At 45.0% G+C, this 19,205-nt stretch overlaps 1 protein-coding gene across 1 annotated transcript; it reads right to left on the bottom strand.

Moving 5' to 3' along the window:
• Positions 1-1,682: 1,682 nt before the first annotated feature.
• On the bottom strand, positions 1,683-14,857 carry LOC122725523 (chymosin-like). The gene is made up of 9 exons (XM_043962663.1): positions 14,802-14,857; positions 12,675-12,834; positions 10,825-10,942; positions 10,123-10,241; positions 8,142-8,341; positions 6,332-6,445; positions 4,280-4,424; positions 3,378-3,476; positions 1,683-1,833 (listed from the first exon to the last, which is right to left on the bottom strand). Exons 1-9 carry the CDS (start codon positions 14,855-14,857, stop codon positions 1,696-1,698), a joined length of 1,149 nt encoding a protein of 382 aa, XP_043818598.1. The 3' UTR covers positions 1,683-1,695.
• Positions 14,858-19,205: the final 4,348 nt, after the last annotated feature.

Below are 19,205 nucleotides of genomic sequence, written 5' to 3'. Positions count from 1 at the left end.
GCTGTACTCTTTTTTTTGTGAGGCAATTCGGGTTAAGTGACTTGCCCAGGGTCACACAGCTAGTAACTGTTAAGTGTCTGAGGCCGGATTTGAACTCAGGTACTCCTGAATCCAGGGCCGGTGCTCTATCCACTGTGCCACCTAGCTGCCCCAATGACCCCTGTATTCTTGAGATACTTAGTAGGTACTATTGTGCAAGGTAGCTGCATCACGATTCAGAGCCAGAGAAAACAGTGAGACAGAAGGACTTAAAAAGGGGCAGAGGTTCCAATCAGAGCCCTGACCCAGGGAGGCTCAGTCAAGGCAAAAATGACAGGGAGGGTAGAGAAGTGAGCCAAGAGCACGAATCTGTGTCTCAAGATTCTTCTCTTCTGAGGCCCATTGGGAGCCCTGGCTTTGCTGTCATGTCAACAGTAACATCGGCAACCTCTCCTCCCCTGTCATTTCCACTGAGGGCACCCTGGGCAGAAAGGGAGATGGGACATTTCTAAAGGGGAGAGGAACAGGCAGGCCCAAGTCATGGCCCTAGGAAGTGGGTGTATGAGGTCAGGAGCAGCACCCACTCTTTCCCATCACTGAGACAGGTAAGGTGGCAGCAAGGATGGCATAAGCTAGACCAAGGCTCCATCTCCCACCCCTTCTATAAAGAGAAAAAGGTTTCAGGGGCCTGACTTAGATGTTATTGTATCTCTAGGGTCCTTTCCTCATTCTGTCACCCCGAGAATGTTAGGCTATGGAATTACTTGTATCCCTAGGAGATTCAGGCAAGGGGGTGGGAGGATGGAGGTGGTCCAGGCCCTGCACAACCTTAGATGAGGCTGTGAGGTTATCTCTGGACCTGTTTCACTTTGCCCCTCGCTCCCCACCCTCCTGATGCTGTCTGTTGCCTCTGTCATTTCAGTCAAAGGCCAAGATCTGTTTCCTACTCCTGTGGAATAGAGACTTGAGGGATTCTCATGTGCCCCAGGCCCAGTATCCTGCTCAAAAGTTCCTCCAAAGACAGCTGAGTAAGACCCAGAAGTCTTCCTGCCAAGGCAAGGGAGGCTTCCGCCCACCCCTCAATGGTTCCATCCCATCAAGATCTCACCCCCACCACCAGCAACAGATCTTCTCTCATTAAATTCCTCTTGACTCATGATGCAGGACTGTGTTCCCTATAAAGTTTCTTCTCCAAGTCTGACCCTTGGAGGGATGCGCTCATTTTAAGTAATCTCACTGGAAAAATCCCATTTTTCTGGCTCTTTTCCTTAATCATCATTTAAATTCCCTTTCCCTAGTCCTGTTCCTCTGACCCCATGACAGATCCAATTCCAACTGGGGCCACAAATTCCACAGCAGTCCATCTCTGGAAATGGGAATATCTGAGAAGTTACTCTGAAGTAACAATGAGGCAAAGGAATCTGACTTTGACATTGCTCCTTTTCTAAATGAAGGTTGTCACCCAACAGTTAGGTCCCTGGCCCTCTGTAAAGGACTAAGCTGGTCCAGCTGCTGAGCTGGACACACCCATGATCTCCCACTGCCCACTCTTGAAAATGTGCAAGTAGTAGAGGCCACAGAAAAGGTCAGAAGGCAAGGCTCTGTTGCATAAGGGATACTTTATTAAGGACAGCTTGGAGGCATCAAGTATTCTCATCCATGGGGTCTAATCAATGGGGCAAAGTTGGGTGAGGCTGGCCAAGTTCAGTGTCTCCATCAGACAGCTCTGGCCAAGCCCACGCGGTTGTTAGCCCTGTCAAAGACGCTGTAGTACTCTCGGATAAAGACATCTCCCAGGATCCACAGCTGGGAACTGCCATCACCCTGGAAGCCGCTGGAACACTGTCCCAGCTCCTGAGAAGACCAAAGCAGAACACTCAGTGGAGGCAGTCTCTGGCTCATTGCAACAATAAGTAATGCCTTGCACAGTCACAAGGGATTCTTCCCCCCCCCCCACCCTGATCCTTCATACCTATCACCATAGGGATAACTCTGAGCCAAGTATGGTATTGCCCTCTTCTTAAAGATGAAGAGGCAAACCCAGAAAGAGTGAAATTCAAGAAGCAGAGCTTGGACTAGAACCATGTGTCCAGGCTCCCAGCTAACTAATTCATTAAATCATTTAACATCATTAGTGACAGGATGGCATAAAAAGCCTGGATTTACCACTAACAACATATGCAAGTCACTTCCTGTGATTCTCAGTTTCCTTATCTTTAAAATGGGAATACTAACAGAGAATTTTTATAAGGATAAAATGGGGGCAGCTAGGTGGCACAGTGGATAGAGCACCAGCCCTGGAGTCAGGAGGACCTGAGTTCAAATCCGGCCTCAGACACTTAACAATTACTAGCTGTGTGACCCTAAGCAAGTCACTTAACCCCAATTTCCTCACCAAAAAAAAAAAAAAAAAAAAAGATAAAATGGCATACTCTAAGTGACAACTGTAAACTCTGGAGGGCTATCCAAATATAAGGTCATGTTAATTATCTCTCTGGTCCCACTCAACCCTCCCTTGTCTAGCCTGCTCATTTTTAGCTCTGATCCCAGCTAGCTTGACCAGCTGACCAGTGGAGGAGAGCCTGGCAGGCACAAGGCTGGGCTGTCATGCTAGCATGTTGGTTACTGGGTCATGCCAATGTTGAACATATATTTTGCCTTGAGTCTGATGGCATGATTAAGGAATGGGATCAGAACCTCTAGAAAACCCCAGACTTTCAAAGGGAAATCTAGACAAAAGTGAAAGGGGGAAGGCAGCTAGGTGGTACAGTGGATAAAGCACCAGCCCTGGATTCAGGAGGACCTGAGTTCAAATCTGGCCTCAGACACTTGACACTTACTAGTTGTGTGACCCTGGGCAAGTCACTTAGCCCTCATTGCCCTGCCCAAAAAAACAAACAATTGAAAGGGGACAGAGGGAAGGGCTAAGCAATGGGCAGAAGTTTAGGCCTCTCCTAATGGCCTACTGGAGAACAAGGCTTCTTAAATCTTTCCCCATGGTTCCTAGGCCTGGGCTGATTCTCTAGTCTTGATATAACTATTCACATTTCTACAATGCACTTTTTACAAAGCACTTTCCCCACAACAAAACCATCAAGTAGAGAGAGTCACTATCTTCACTTTTTACAGGTGAGGTAACTAAAGCTCAGGGGGCACAAATGACTCCCCCAAACCAATGGCTAGGAAGTGGCAGAGTCAGGACCAGACCCCAGACTTCAGATTTCCAAATCCAGTGCAGGTTCTACTACTCCATCCCACAAAGGCAAGAAAACATCTTGTTCATGCAGGCAGCTCAACTAATCCCACTCGACCAGCATGTGTCCAAGCCACCTTCTTGTGACCAATCTCCCGGAGTTTCCAACCCTTCTCTGAGGAGTTTCTCCCCACAAGGTTCCTACCTGATTGGTATAGGCTGAGGGAGGGAGAGGGAACTGCTTGCCGTTGATCTGAATCACAACTGTAGGCATGGAACTCAGGCTGCTGCAGTTGATGTCATACTGAAAAAAGCCCAAGAGGATTTAAGAGAGGGAAATAAGATGTGCAGCAGAAAAGGGGAGCCTGGGCTGGGAAGGGAAGCTTAGAGAAACATCTGGGGCCAAGAAAGTCTGTCCAGAGTTTCCCACTGGAGATGAGGGTGTGACTTGTTCAAATCACAAAGAAAATCCCCCCTGCCACTCCCTGGCAAGGACCCAGCTTCTAGACTAGAGCCTCTACAAAAGGGGCAAACCCAGTTAGAAGTTCTAGCTCTGGACAAAGAGCCTGCAGCAGTGAAAGGCGGACAATGAGAGATGCTGGAGCCAGCATCGGCTTGTGGGAAGTGCTTTCCTGATTGGGGGGACACAGAATCAGAAGTATTTGTAATGCCCACAAACTCCCCACAATGCTCAAGGGCTCGGGACAGGAGGCGAGGTGGTCCTTGAGAAAGCATGGCAAAGTGGGATGGAGGAAGGAAGGTGGGGTCTAAACATTTAAATGTATATCACAGAACAAAGGATAGTGCCCCATTAAGCTGTGAGCTCACTAAAGGGAGAGATGTTTTTGTCTGTCTGTGTCCCCAAGTGCTTAGCCCAGTAAGCGCTTAATCAATGCTTGCTGACTGACTCCTGAGCCCAGGAGATGCTGGGAGCTAAGGATGGCTGATTCCCAATAAATCCACTCTTCTATTTTTTTGTTGTTTTCTACACTGACTAAATTTCCTTCATTAGTACAGATACTTGAGAACTGCCTCTTCTTCTGACAGTAAGGAATTCCCAGAGCTGGTGAAGAAAGAAGTCTCTGAAGGCTGAGCCAGGGGACTTACCTCTCCATATTGTCCCTCGGTAGCCCCAATGACACTCTGGATGTTGAGGATGTCATAGCTTGGACCGACCAAGAGAGAGGTGCCAGTGTCCAAGATGGCCTGGCAACCACCAACACAAGCCACCTCCTGGCCATTGACAGTGATGCTAGGAGAAGTCAGACAAGCTGCTCAGTTCAGATCTGAATTCTATCTGCTTCTTCTATTAACATCAGAGAGTATTTGTTTGTTTTTTTAAAACAGTGCTCAAAGCTAGAGCTCAAGCCTGAAGCAGAGACCAAGGAAAGGAAGCCAATCTCCTTTACAGGCTTGCCTTCCTTTGGATAGAAGCACATGGTAAGTTGGAGCTGGCCCCCAGCAGGTTGATCATGGTCTATGGGTTAATCTCAAAGATGAACTGGCAGTGACTACCACAACTCCTTTGGAAACAGGAGGTATAGACACCATATACTCTTAACACTAGATTATTTATTATCCTATACCAGTCTTTATAGCTGGCAGCTTAGGTATTGCAGTGGATAAAGCACCAGCCTCAGAAGACCTGAGTTCAAATGCTGCCTTAGACACCTACTAGCTATATGACCCTGGGTAACTCACTTAAACTCTGACTCAGTTTTCCCATTTGTAAAATGGAAATAATAGTAGCACCTACCTCCTAGGGTGGTTGTGAGGATAAAATAAGATCATATTTGTAAAGTGCCTTGCAAACTTTCAAATACTATATAATTGTTAGCTCTTATCGTTAGTCTTTTTTTAGCTTTAGGTCTTGTCTGACATGTAAGTCTTATTTCTTATAAACCCCTTAAAGGCTAAGATCACATCTAACAACTTTTTGTATTCTCGGCTGTACCTTGTATGGTACTGGGCATATCACAGGCCCTCACAAATACTTATCCAAAGATGAAAATGACTACCAAGCTCTTAAATGCAAAGTTACCTATAGTCAGAATGCATTGGTAAATTACAGATGGAAGCAAAGCATATGTTACTCTGGATCCGAGATCATCAAATTCTGGTTTGGTGATATCTTGAAGTATTTGAAAAATTCTCAAATTACTTTTAAATTATGGGCCACAAAGACTGTACTTGGAGAGGGAAGAGTTCTGTGGGATCAAAGATTACCAGGCTGGTTTTACCACTGAAGGGACTGCACAAAAGCCCCTTCATCTCCTCAAGCCTCAGAGAAAAGTCACCACTCTGGGCAGAGTTATGAAATGAATGAATAAAGAAAGGAGGGTGGTTTATGTAACTGGTGGTGTCTTACAATTGCAACCAAATTAAAAAATTGAGGAAAGGAGGTTCTTTTTTCTGTCTACAATGAACAATAGGTAAAATTGAAGTTAAAATAAAAATATCTTATTTAAATGTAATGTTGCCTTGAAGAGCCTAATGTACATGCTAACAGGAAAGGCTTATAATAATGGCTCCCTTTTTGTATAATAGCTATTATACAATAAAACTATATATAATTATTATTATATATTAGAATATTATAGAATATACAACATGTATGTGGGACTTTGCCATATAAAAGATTTTCTCATGTATGATTTCACTTGAATGTCACAACCACCCTCCAAGACAAACTAACAGTCCCATTTTACAGAGGAGGGAACTGGGGTCACCCCGCTAGCAAGTGCAGATCTTCTGGTTTTCTGTCCCATACACTTTCCTCTAAACCACAATGTCCTAGGATTCTGAGCTTCCTTCTACACTCCATGGTCCTGCCAAGCTGGCTCTCTTGCTGCTCCTTCCCTGTGCCACTCTGCCTTCTGCATTTGCACTGCCCCATTCCCGCAGACGCCTTTCTCACCTTTACCTTAGTACCGTCACTTCTCGCAAGACTCAGCCTGAGCATTGCCGCCTTCACAAAGCTTCTCTGCTAGCGTCCTCCCTCCCTCCCTAACCCACCTCTTCTGTCTGTTCTGTCTATCCATATGTACCTGTCTATTGATAGAAAGTAAATCCCTTGAGGGCAGGAAGTCTTTGTTTCCTGAGCACTCAGCACAGCACCTGTTGATCTTGTACCAGAAGATGCTCGGGTCTCTCACTCACCTGTCCACAGAGAATTGCCAGTAGCCCTGCTCAGTGACGGGCACCCAGTGCAGGGAGCCAGTGTAGTAGGAATGTTCGATGGCTCCAAGGGTGAGCATGCTCCCCTGGCTATTCCTGAAACGAGAGGAGATGGTACGGATCTGAGCACCTCCTTAGGTCAGAGTAAAGGACATCCGTAGGACTCCAGCTTCTGGTGGTTTATGGTCAGACTAGGTCAGATCTCCCATTTCCCAGCGTCCACATCTGCCACCATCACCCAAGGAAATGTGTGTGGTGCAGTGCAGGGAAGCCTGGGCTTAGAGTAGGAAGGTAGGAAATCCCTCCTGGACAGGTCACTATAGCTCCAGCCTCAGTGTCCTCACCTTGATGGTCTCTAAGGGTCCCTTGAAGTTCTCAATCTACAATGCTATGACTCCGGAGACTCTCATTAGCTGTTAGGACTCTCCGGTCCCCTTCCTCAATGGTTGGCCTTTGTCTTGGTAATCCAAAGGACACAGAGGAGTAAAAGCGTCTGTGTGCGTGGAGTTTATTGGGACACACATCTTCCTGACCTACACATATAGATTCATCTGCACATAACGTTCAAGATCTGAATGAAGTTGTTTCTCTCAGGCTGCCTACCTCACTCTTCAGCCCCAACCCCTGGAGACACCCAAGTCTATTCTGCCGGGCTCCAGGCATAGCCTCTAAGCTTCAGGTTAAAGCTGTACCCTTCACATGCCCTTGAACCTGGATATAAAAGCTCCAGAATCCCCTGGAATCTCTCTCACTCCCACGAGTGTGCTCATAACTGTTTAAAAACACTTTAAAATTTAATCTGCATTGTTAACATTTTCCCAACACTTTCTCAAGTCTAAGAAATCAACAAAACAATAAATGGAGCTCTGATTTTTAGCATTTACCAATTTCCAAGGTGTAAATGCCCGCATTGAACATTTTACAATCGGCTCTCTTAAGTAGTCAGAGCTTGTTCCAGCACACCCCTACAGTCAGTCATACCTCTCCAGCAAGGCTCTCTTCCCTATGCTCTTTTCCAGGAAAAATCCCTCCAGTGGGGAGGGGTGTTCCCTTATCTTGGGCCTTTTGGGTAGAGAATGTATTTCTGGCTGCCCAATGATGCTAAATCACTTCTGTTTCTCCTTTTTCTAAACCCCTTTCTCTCCACCCCAGGCTACCCCATGAATTCCAATGATACTGTTGCATAGTGTACATTCCTAAAGTTTAACTTTGTGTGTATGAAAACTCACCTGTATGTGGGGAGGAAGGAAATCAAACTCTATAACTGCCGCATTTTTTGAGGGAATGCCCCCAAATTCCCAAATTCTTTTTACATTCTATTCTTCCATCTCCTCCCACTACTCTCTTTTATCTGTAAACTTATTCCTGCTATTCTTCTTGGAATAGTGGGTCCTGGCCTTGTCTCTACCACGATCTCTATTTCCTGTTAATTTTCTTCATCATCACCAGAATTTTCATCGCCAACGACAAATGTTTAGTGAACACCTTTTTCTAAGTATGTCACAGTGTTAAGGACACTGGGGTGAGGGTGGCGGAGACTTTTTTGACTTCTAGAAATGGCAATTGACCACTGACTATCAGAAGTCTGATATGGTTCATCTAAAAGGTTTGTACCTTTCCTTGTATGATCTTATAACTAAGTATATGGCAACTGTCCCCAAATTGCTAGGTGTTCCCAAATGGAATGGAAGGAGGGGATCAAAAATGACAATGAGGAGGGACCCCCAACAATGCTGGTTAAGGATTTGCAGCAAATCAACTACATCTGATACCATCTTAAAGTGTCCCTTACCTGCTCATATAAACAGAGAAGAGGTCGTGGGCAACCAAGTGCTTGCTCATCATGTTGTCAAAGACCGGGGTAGCCTGATCCTCAGCCAGGGAAGGATAGCCCAGTCCTAGGATCCCATCAAATTCAGAATAGGTGAAGATGTCACCAGGCTCCTGGGTGCTCAGGCCAAAGATCTGGCCAGGGTCCACAATATTGGAGACCTAAATAGGGACACATACAATTAGCAATTGCAAACTGTCATCAGAAAGAGGCCCCTAGCCTGCAGTCAGCCCTAGTAAGGGCAGAGGGAGTAGAGATTGTGTTGAAATTTTTACCTCTGCTAGGATCCCTGCAGAGGCCAGTAGAACACGTGGGCATTTTGACAGCCGTGAGGAGAGTAGAACATTTGCCTGATGCTCCTTAAAGTCTATCTAGTTCCCTAGCATCCTGGGGACTTATCCAGAACGGGCCTCACAGACTCATGAGCCAGTGGTGGGCAGCCCATCTGCGGTAAATTCTCCTTTCTAATGCTTTGTGTGTTGACCTTTTGAAGTAATTTGATAGACTTGGGGAACAGGAAAGGGGTGAAGTGAGAGTGGAGGAGGGGAAGAAAAAAGATAAATGTGTTTGCTGAAGGCAAGTCCTGGTGTTCTCAGCATAGAGAGAGGTGCCTAGCAGAAGGGACAAGGAAGACAAGGAAGGGGCATGTTGTCCTGGAATTAGTACAAACTGACAGGGTCTGATCACATTGCTAACCCAAGCTGGTGTTCTCTCCTCCCCCTCCACTCTTCACCCTCTCCCCACAGCCTACCCCCCAGTCTCAGCTTCCTCTGGCCAGATGAGACTTTCGAGGAGGAGACACAAACACCTAGGGTGTTTCTCCCCAGCCTTCCCAGGTGGGTGGATGTGTGATAGAGAGGGAGCTGAAGTTGCTGTAATTGAATATGACAACAGGCACAGGGTTGTTTTTTTATCCTACGCCTAAAATAGCAAAGAAAAAAAGGCAAATTGCTCCAGACTGCAAAGGAAGTAGGACATCCGAAAGGGGAAATTAGCATTTCAAAGCCATTTAGGAGCAGATGCTATACAGACCAGCATGGACCAGGATGCTTCAGAAACTAGCTAGCTCAGGGTCTCAACCTCCTGGTAACTCACTCCCCGAGGAGGAGCTCTGGGCTCTCTTTGCTTATGGTCTGCCTACCCGGGATTCCCATGAGGTCAGGTAGATGAGTCTCTCTACCCAGTCAAAGCCTGAAGATCAGGTTAGCCATGTCAGGAAACAAGGAGCTTTTTGTGGTGTTCAAATTAAACTGGATGTGGGCTCAAGGCCCCATGGTGGTAGCCCTCAAATATCTGGAAGACCGTCCAGTGGAAAGAGGGAAGCTTAGGCTGTGGCAGAGCTAAACTTTCCATGAGCGGGAGCTGGCCTGATGTGGCCTGGGCCTGGGAACTTCTGGAGGCAGGGGGCTTCTTAGCATCCCCCACCTGCCTCGAGGCAAGGCACCCCTGTTGGACAAGCTATATCATGAGATTTCTTTGGGGCAGGGCACGGAGCAGATGACTGCAGACGGCCCCTCCAGATAGGAAGTCCTGGGATTCTGATTCTGTGAAACAGGAACAGTCGGTGGGAAAACCGTATCAAGAAGGATTTCGGGCATGGAGATACGGAGCCCCAGAGAAACCTCTCTGGCAGTGATGCTGAACGGGAGCAGCTCAGTGGGAATGGGGGGTTTAGTGGGAAGGGAACACCCCACAGAGCGCCGTGTGTGTGTGTGTGTGTGTGTGTGTGTGTGTGTGTGTGTGTGTGTGTGTGTGTGTGTGTGTATTACCAGTCTACATGGGGCTTGGCTAATCTGTCCAGGAAACCTTACTCTGAATTTTATCCCTCCCATCCCCAGCCCTCCCAATGGGCAGGACCAGCCACCAAACAAACCTTCAATGCCATGCTTGGCTGAGCCCTGTCAGAGAGGGGTAGGAAATGCTCCGTTTGGGCCATACTCACAATGACAGTGTCATAGCCCAGGACTCCCTGCATGCTGCCGGTGCCATACTGGATGGCCAGAGGTTCATCGGTGCTCTGGAAGGTGGAGGACTCAGAGGGGGAGAATCTGTTGTGGTTTTCTGAAACAAAACAACCCCGAGGTCAAGGGGGAGGCTGTGCAAAGCTGGCCATCAGTGTGTGCCAGTCAGTCCATAAGCATTTGTTTAATGCCTCCTATGTGCCAAGCATGGTGTTAATGTCACTGACCCTTGGAAATAAGAACTACAAATGTGTTCTCTCTTCCTCTCCTCTCTCTCTCTATTAGGTCCACAGAGAATCAAATAAAGGAAATCATTCTTTCCTTCTCCATTCAATATCCAATTTCCCATCCTACCCCACCACCCCTCCCAATAATATACTCAAGTAGCTTGGATAAGCTAGACTGGAGACTCTTTTTTTTTAAGTGAGGCAATTGGGGTTAAGTGACTTGCCCAGGGTCATACAGCTAGTAAGTGTTATGTGTCTGAGGCCGGATTTGAACTCAGGTACTCCTGACTCCAGAGCCGGTGCTCTATCCACTGCGCCACCTAGCTGCCCCGACTGGAGACTCTTAAGGAGATAAAATTCATCTGTGTCAGTTCTGTCTAGGGATGATCCTAGTCACCACTCTAGATCCCTGGTCCACATAGCCGGTCTGAGCCTTTGATGAACTGGGTCACTTACGGCAGGCGGTGCTGCTGCAGTAGACTGAGGGGACCCAGAGATTAGAGGAGCCAGTATCAAACACCACAGTGAACTCCTGGGGTGGGGTCCCAATGTGAATCTTTCCAAAGTACTGACTCTGTGGACACAAGAATATCACATGTTGGGATGGTGATGTAAGGTGGTATGTAGTCAAAGAAAGGAGTGGAATGAGAGGTTAGCTTGGATTTCATGTCTGCCAAAGTTTCTGTCTTTACTTGAACCTGAGGAGAATTAGAGATGAAAAAGCAGAACAGAGATGAAGGGAAGACAGAATGGCATTGTGAGCATCTCAGGGTCCTACCTCTCCCAGATGGCCTGGTGATGCTCAAGGGTCCAAACATAGCAGGTCTCACACAGCTCATGTGACCTGGGCCTAAGCCTGCCCTGATAGTTAACTCTCTCTGTACCAAAGTTAAGGGTTAGAGGGGTTGACCTAGATACAAAAAAGGAAGCGTGGACAATGGAAAACAAGAAGATTAGGGAAGCAAGCTCAAGATAAGAACAAAAACACTGAGGAAGGTCCCATGGTGGTGAGTGAAATAGGGGGAAGATGAGGGCCATGTTCTGGTTAGTTGGGAAGAGGAAGAGGAGGAGGAGAAGCTGTTCTCTACCTCTGCTTTGAGTAGAATAGGAAGAAATGGATCATTACTGCAACTATTGAAAGAGTAAGGTTAAGAATTAGAAAAAATGGGGCAGCTAGGTGGCACAGTGGATAAAGCACTGGCCTTAGATTCAGGAGGACCTAAGTTCAAATCCAGCCTCAGACACTTGACACTAGCTGTGTGACCCTGGGCAAGTCACTTAACCCTCATTGCCCTATAAAAACAAAACAAAGAATTAGAAAAATTCCCAGTTACCAAAATTGTCCCTTCCTAGAAAGGGTTTTCAAGGGATTTTTTGACATTTCCTCTTTTTTGGAAGCATCAAGGAAGGCCTCAAGGAGGAGTCAGCACCTGAAGTGAGCCTTGAAGAAAAGACAGGGTCCCTGAGATGTGGAGATGAGGAGGACATGACCAAATTCCAGGTAAAGAAAATAGCTTGCACATGTAAACAGAGGCAGAAGATGGAATGTTAAAGTCACAGAACGGCTACTTTGTCCAGTATGGCTGGAATATGTTTGTGAGGAGGCGTAGTATGAAAAAAATATGGGAAAAATTGTCAAGAGTGCAATTGTGGAGGGCCTTCAATGCCAAGCTAAGTAGCTAGAGAAGTTTGGAGGAGGAGGAGGCAGCAATGTAGTGAGTTCTGTTTTGAACGTGTTGGGTTTGAGATGCCTATGAGGGCATCCAACAGGCAGGTGGTAATGAGTAACTGGCAATCAGAAAAGGAAATTCATTGGATATGCAGATTTAGGAATCCTTCTTATACTCTGCTGTGACCCAAAGGGATTCTATAATTCCATGAGAAGCAGAGAAAAGTAGAATGGGAAGGGACCAGGAGAAGTAGCCCAGAAAAGTCAAGTATAGGGTTTGAGAGCACTTACTCATCAGCAAAAAAGAGCCAGGAAACCAAATGAGTCAATGCATTTTACATACTTTGTAAACCTTAAAGTGCTATATAAATGGCAGCTAGTCTTATCATCATCACATCAATCATCTCATCATTTCTTATGAGGTTCAAATGAAAGCAAGTCTGAGTCAGTCCCAATCTTTCTATTATTCTTTTACATTCAACGTAGGTTCATTGAAAACATCCTTGATTACAACTCCAGTAACAGACAGAATGAGTATTATTATTACTATTACTATTATTGCTGTTGTTGTCATCACCAGCATCATCATCATTGTTGTTGTTCTTATTGTTATTATTATTATAATAGAGCAACTCACATCCAGGTAATTTGTCAAGGGCTCATTTGCAACCACGGCGGCTTCACCATGGTAACGGTACTTGGAGCTGAGGGAATACTCATGCTTCTTCAGAAAGTCTTCCAGCAGGCCACGCTCCTTCAGCAAACTTCTTAGCTTCTTCCCTTTTCTTAGCGGCACCCTTAGGCAGTTGAAAAAGAGTTAACTTCTTTCACAACATGACTAATATGGAAATATTTTGCATGACTACACATGTATATCCCATATCAAATTGCTTGCCTTCTCAAAGTGGAGGATTGGGGAAGAAGGGAGAGAATTTGGAAATCGAAGTTTTAAAAAATGGATGTTAAAATTTCTTTTTACATGAAATTAGGGAAAATAAAATACTATTTTTTAAAAGTAGAATTGGGGGCAGCTAGGTGGCACAGTGGATAAAGCACCAGCCCTGGATTCAGGAGGACCTGAGTTCAAATCCAGTCTCAGACACTTGACACTTACTAGCTGTGTGACCCTGGGCAAGTCACTTAACCCCCACTACCCCACAAAAAAAAAGTAGAATTAACCAAGTCCTTCTAATAGAATGGTTCAACCTTCCCCAAAAGCATCAATCAAACCAAGCCCAGGGTCAGTATATGGTAGTATAACAGGATAAGCACTAGATCAGACTCAGAAGACCTAGGTTTTCTTCTTATCTGGGTTATTCCTAACTATGTGACCTTGAACAAGCTATTTAAATCTCTCTGTGCCACACCTACCTCACAGGTAAAATGGGACAGTTGAACTATATTCTGTTATCTAAAGATATGTTTTTACCTATCATTTTGGCCATTGTGAAAATGAAATGAGGTACCAGACATAAAAGTCCTTTGTAAAGATCAGAACTGTATTACCAACTAATAGCAATCTTTGAAGGAGGTGGGGCAATGAGGGTTAAGTGACTTGTCCAGGGTCACACAGCTAGTAAATGTCAAGTGTCTGAGACTGGATTTGAACTCAGGTCTTCCTGAATCCAGGCCAGGTGCTTTATCTGCTGCTCCACCTAGCTACCCCTGATTAATAGCAATCTTAAAGATTTACTACTTTTTGGTTTTTCTCTTTAATTTATGCCTTAAAAGAAACTCATGTAGAATCATCAACTCTGTTCTCTTCTCTGGCCCTTCACATGATCTCATAAATGAAAGGCCAGGGAATTGTTTGCAAATCCCTTTTCCCCAAACACAGCTGAGTCTAAAAGGGTCAAGAGAAAGGCAATATCATGGGAGATGCAGCCCAGTTTGAAACTGGCAATCATCCATAAGCACGTTAGCACTTTCTCCTACAAAGCACCTAACACACGGCAAGAGAAAAGCCTTTTCCTGGATCTTATCACTTTTCCGATGCTCTGGTTGTTTTCTCCTTAGCCTCAGCTTTGTCATTCCCTAGATCCTACACTACTGGTTTTCATTTGACTCAGGAACTAATCTGGAATTGGGATGGCAGCACCATTAGCCAGCCCAGGCTCGCTAAGACCCTTCTGGGAAATGGAATGACAGACACAAATACAAACTCACACCAGAATGAAAGCAGCATCTGGAAGGCACTCTATAACCCCCCCCCCAAGAATGTTATTGTCTTAGCCTTTTATCTAGCTCCATGAGTTGATTAAAACATCTGTGGAGTTTTCCTCAGGGACTACCTCTGATGAAAGCCACTGCTTCAAAGCCTTGCCTATAGTCCAATTGTACTAGAACCACTGAATTCAAAGTAAAGAAGGGGAGGCATCAAAAATGTTACAGAAGAACTATGGGTAGTCTAAGACCTTCTGATCTTTTTCAGGGATCCTGTTTCCCCCTCACCCAAAGGAAGACCAGGCTTTTTGAGCACCTAACTGTGCTTCAGATTTGGTACCTGGGCATGCAGAGAAGAACAAAAGGCATATGGAGAGCCCATTCCTGTTTGTGTCTCACCAGACCACCATTTTAAGGACTAAGATTTAGGTTTGTTGAGACTGAAAGGGAAAACTACAGGATTTCCTATCATAGACTCCTCATCTGCCTGTCAATAAGAGTCATCAGGCAAGCCCCCATCTCTTAGCCACTCCTTTCCCTCTCTCTGAGGTTTCTCACCAGCCTCAGGGGATCCATAACACCCTGAAGCCTCAAGACTTACCTGAAGGCGCATTCAGAGGTGATGATGGTCACAAGGAGGAGCAGAAGGCACCTCATCTTACTGCTTTGCCAAATGCTGCAGTAGTAGAAGTGCTAGCTACTTTCTTCTCTACCCTAAGCCCACTAGCTTCTTTTATAGCAGAGAAAGGACCCACCTCCAGCTAAGAGGTCACCAAGATCACCCCAGATTAGAGGCAATTCTGCAAATACCTACTAAGATACCCCCCTGACCTCCAAGGGCTGCCCCATACCTAGTTCTCAAACAGAACGATAAGGAAAATGAAATGACATCAGCAACTAGAACTTCAAAGATAGAGGGAAAACATTTTTGGTCAACTTTGGGGGAGGAATGTCAACTTAGGTCCCTCTGACTTGCCTTTCATTTTCTAAACAGTTCTCTCCGCTCCAGTACATCTAAGGTAACCTACTGGAAAAGGGTTGTTTCAAATACCAAATGGGCTGCAATGTGATTTGTGTCCCCCTCTACTCCATACCCCAGGGTCCTTAGGGAAAGTTTTCTCTGTTCAGGAATCTCCCCACTCTGCCTTAATAGTTATGGTTGGTGAGAATCGATCTGCTGTTTAAAGTGGAAACTCAATTATGAAGGGTAGTAACGATTTACCCATAACTCCATGAGATCATTTAGCCTAGCAGTAATGACTCAAAGAGAGCTCAGTATACATAGCAAAGAACTGATATGGTCCCTGTCCACAGAGAGCTTATAGCTTACATGAACACACACATTCTCAGGCTCTGACTCTAAATACTCTTGAAACCCTTTCTCATCAACCCCAGGTGTTTTCTTTTCCTCTGAAGAGACTAACTGGGAGGCTTAGAACAGTACCATTCAGACCTATCACATTTACCATGGCTTGTCATCATTGTTCTCAGTTGTTAGAATCAAAGTGGGGGGGGGGAGAGAGAGAGAGAGAGAGAGAGAGAGAGAGAGAGAGAGAGAGAGAGAGGAGAAGGAGGAGGAGGAGGAGGAGGAGGAGGAGGAGGAGGAGGAGGAGGAGGAGGAGGAGGGAAGAGTGCAGGCACAAGTGAGGAATCAGCAGAGAAACCCAAAGTGCCCTGAATTTCGCTTATCTGAACTTATGGGCTGTGGGTTCCTGACTTAGTACCAAACTAGAATCTCAATATGACTTGTCTAAAAGCACAGAGGCACAAAGGGGACAGGCTTGTGATGTCCTCTCACCTCAAAGCCACTTTGTCATGCTGCCATCCAGACAAGGAAGGCAGACAGATTTAATGAACAGAAACATACACTCTTTGTTCAGTCATTTAAAATGTGCTGAGGGGCATTAAATAGGCAAGTTGGGGATCATGACAGAAAGTCAGAGAATGGTGTGGGCTTGATCAAGGAAGATATCCTTGAGTAAATGGTGTGGCATAAGATAAAGAGGAAAATTATGGAGATCTGGCAGGCACACTGGAAGAAATAGAGATCTATGTGCATGGACTGTCTAAGGGAGACAGGAGGAAATGAAAACACAGAGATAAGGCAGAGGGCTCGACTCATGGAGACCTTGGAAAATAAGGCCAAGCCTTTGTGTTTGATTCCAAGGGCCACAGGGAGCCACAAGAAGGCCATTAGGGTTGGAGTGGAACAGCTATTGACCCATTGACTAAATAAAGGACTCCCAGTGCCAGGGTCTGCTCGTCTCATGTAGTCTCCACAATCCCCCTTATAGAATCAGGGTCCCCAGCTGACATCAAGCCAGGCATCCTCCTCTCTCTGATTCAGACGTCACTGGCCATTCCATGGAGAAAATGCAAAATGCCTATTGACTGCCTGGGAAAAATCCAAGTTCTGATTCCAACAGCCCTCTGGGGTATCATGAGATCCCAGAGTTAGAGCTGAGGAAAAACCTTAAGCATCATCCCAACTCTTCATTTTCTAGATAAGGAAATTAAAACATGAAGTGACTTACCTAAGATTACATAGGAAGTAAGTATGTGGTTGAGCAAGAGTATATAATCTGACTCCAGATGACAACAACAACAATAATATATAATTTACATTTATTCCTCACAACAACCCTGGGAAGTAAAATACTATGAGGAATCATCACCCCCATTTTTCAGATGATGAAACTGAGGCACAAAGAACTTAAATAACTTGCCCACAATTACACAACTAACAAATATAAGAGGCCTCTTCTTAAACCCAGGTCTCTTCTGACCCCAAGTTCAACACCCTCTTTACTCAGCTATATTATTTCTCTAGGAAACTCAGGGGCAGAAAAGTTAAGTAAATTGTCCCAATAAATCAAGTGGTAGAATAGGCTAAGAGCCAGGTCTCCTAAGTACACCACCCTCCCTCTGTCCATCACCTTACCCATCTACCACTTTTCTTCTCTATATCCTGGGGAGTGGACATGGGAAAGGAAGGAGAAAGCAGAAGATAATGAAATACAAGGTTGAATTGGGGTTTTCTGTCTGGAGGAATCGCCTCTAAAGAATCCCTGACCCGTGTCTCTTTGTATGGCACTTTTCCTCACACGATATTACTCGATCATCCTAACCCTTCTGTAAAGTGGGTAGAATGACTCTCATCCTTCCTGCACAGATGAAGAAACTGAAGCACAAGGGTTAGATAACTCCCCCAATGTCACGTGACAAATCAGTGGTTCAGTACCATTAGAAATCATGCTACCCAATTGTACATCCTCTCTTTGCACTCAAGCCCAGCACATCCTTGGGATTTCATAAACAATCATAACAAATAACAATAATGCCTAATATTTCTATAATAATAATAATAATAATAAATCAGCAAGCATTTAAGCACCTCCTATGTGCCAGGAGCTCTTATTAGGAAGCTGATACCCTAATAAGAAAGCCTACAAAGGGCATACAAAGTATATGCAGGATAAATATAAAAAGAATAAATAAAAATTAGTTCAGGGGCAGCTAGGTGGCACAGTGGATAGAGCACTGGCCCTGGATTCAGGAGTATCTGAGTTCAAATCCAGCCTCAGACACTTAACACTTACTAGCTGTGTGACCCTGGGCAAGTCACTTAACCCCAATTGCCCTGCAAAAAAAAAAAAAAGAAGAAGACATGATAAAAAAAATTAGTTCAACATAAGGTGATTTGGGGAGGGAAGGTACTAGCATTTGGGAAGATCAGTAAAGGTTTCATGTAGAATTGGTACTTTTGCTGACCTGATGGAAGACAGATTCCAAGAAGCAGAAGTAAGGGTCAGATAGAGCAATGTCAGAGTTTCTAATGGTGGGCCTCAGGGTGTTACCACTCCTTTGTGTGGCTAAAATGGAGTGAAGGAGTAGGATTTCAGAAGGCCAAGAAATTGCAAGGTTAAGGAGTTTGAGGGAACATTAATATGGATTTCGAGGTCCCCTAATATAAAAGACAAGAGTTGGGATGGAAAGAAAAATGAGCAAAGGAGGGACATTCTAACAAATATTTCCATAGCACTTTAAGGTTTATAAGCTATTTCACTTACATTATCTCATTTGACCCTGTCAAGAAACCTGTGAAGTAGGTACAGCAAGTGTTATACAGTAACACTTTTTATACAGTAACAGTAACTATTTAATAAAGGAGGAAATTGTAAAAGGTAAAGTAACTTCAGCTAGATGGTAAGTGACAAACTATACCCCTGGGTCTCTCCTAAACTGGACTCAAGCTTCTAGATCTGGTTAAAAACGAAAAGAATCCTCAGTGGGTGGAAAGGGAAAAGAAGTGTTCCTGTGTGGTCCATCAACAATGATCTGACTTGAAACATTCTCTTGCTGATCAGCTCTGGAAGTCAGATGTGGTCCCCTCCCCTCCTGGAAGGTGACTTCTCAACCTAAGAGCCAAAAATCACTCAGCCTTATTGTGCTATGTTTTATCCATGAGATCAGGAACATTTTAACAGCCAAACTGTCAGAGGTCATCAGATGGGCTTATTATACACACACACACACACACACACACACACACACACACACACACACACACACACACACACACGCAGGACCAGGAATTGCAAAAAGCTTTTTTAAAAGCTGATAAGGTTTAATCACTGGTTATTTAAACTTAGTATAAGGATGATTTGCTGATGATGTACCATCTGGCTTCTGTGGGAAGGTCCAATGTTTCCATCATTTTGAACAGGAACCCCAGAAGGGAATGGCCCACCCACCCAACTTTAGCACCTTCACTGGGAAATGAAATGAATTAGTAGTGAAATTGATTGTCTCCTCTTTGCTGCATAGAAATGTAACGCTATCTACCTTTTATTAGGCAAAGAGAGCCTAAGAGAAATAAGCTGTTTTCAGTGGGGCAAGAGTAAAGCATAGTGGGGGAGGCCCAGGTCTGGGGAAAGAGTCACCTTCCCCAGAAGGGGCAGAGTTCTGAAGATCAAGAAAGAACATGGGAGTACAGGTTACCTGC

The sequence above is a fragment of the Dromiciops gliroides genome, chromosome 4, assembly GCF_019393635.1.
Source record: "Dromiciops gliroides isolate mDroGli1 chromosome 4, mDroGli1.pri, whole genome shotgun sequence".
Lineage (NCBI taxonomy): Eukaryota > Metazoa > Chordata > Mammalia > Microbiotheria > Microbiotheriidae > Dromiciops > Dromiciops gliroides.
This window is presented reverse-complemented; position numbering and strand designations above follow the sequence as displayed.

Excerpts from the sequence above, each read along its gene's own strand:
- LOC122725523 (XM_043962663.1), bottom strand. The coding sequence starts at position 14,857 with ATGAGGTGCCTTCTGCTCCTCCTTGTGACCATCATCACCTCTGAATGC. Across the intron at positions 8,342-10,122 it reads TGGGCTATGACACTGTCATT|GTCTCCAATATTGTGGACCC; the intron begins GTGAGTATGGCC and ends GTCCCTATTTAG. Across the intron at positions 3,477-4,279 it reads CCGAGGGACAATATGGAGAG|TATGACATCAACTGCAGCAG; the intron begins GTAAGTCCCCTG and ends GGCTTTTTTCAG.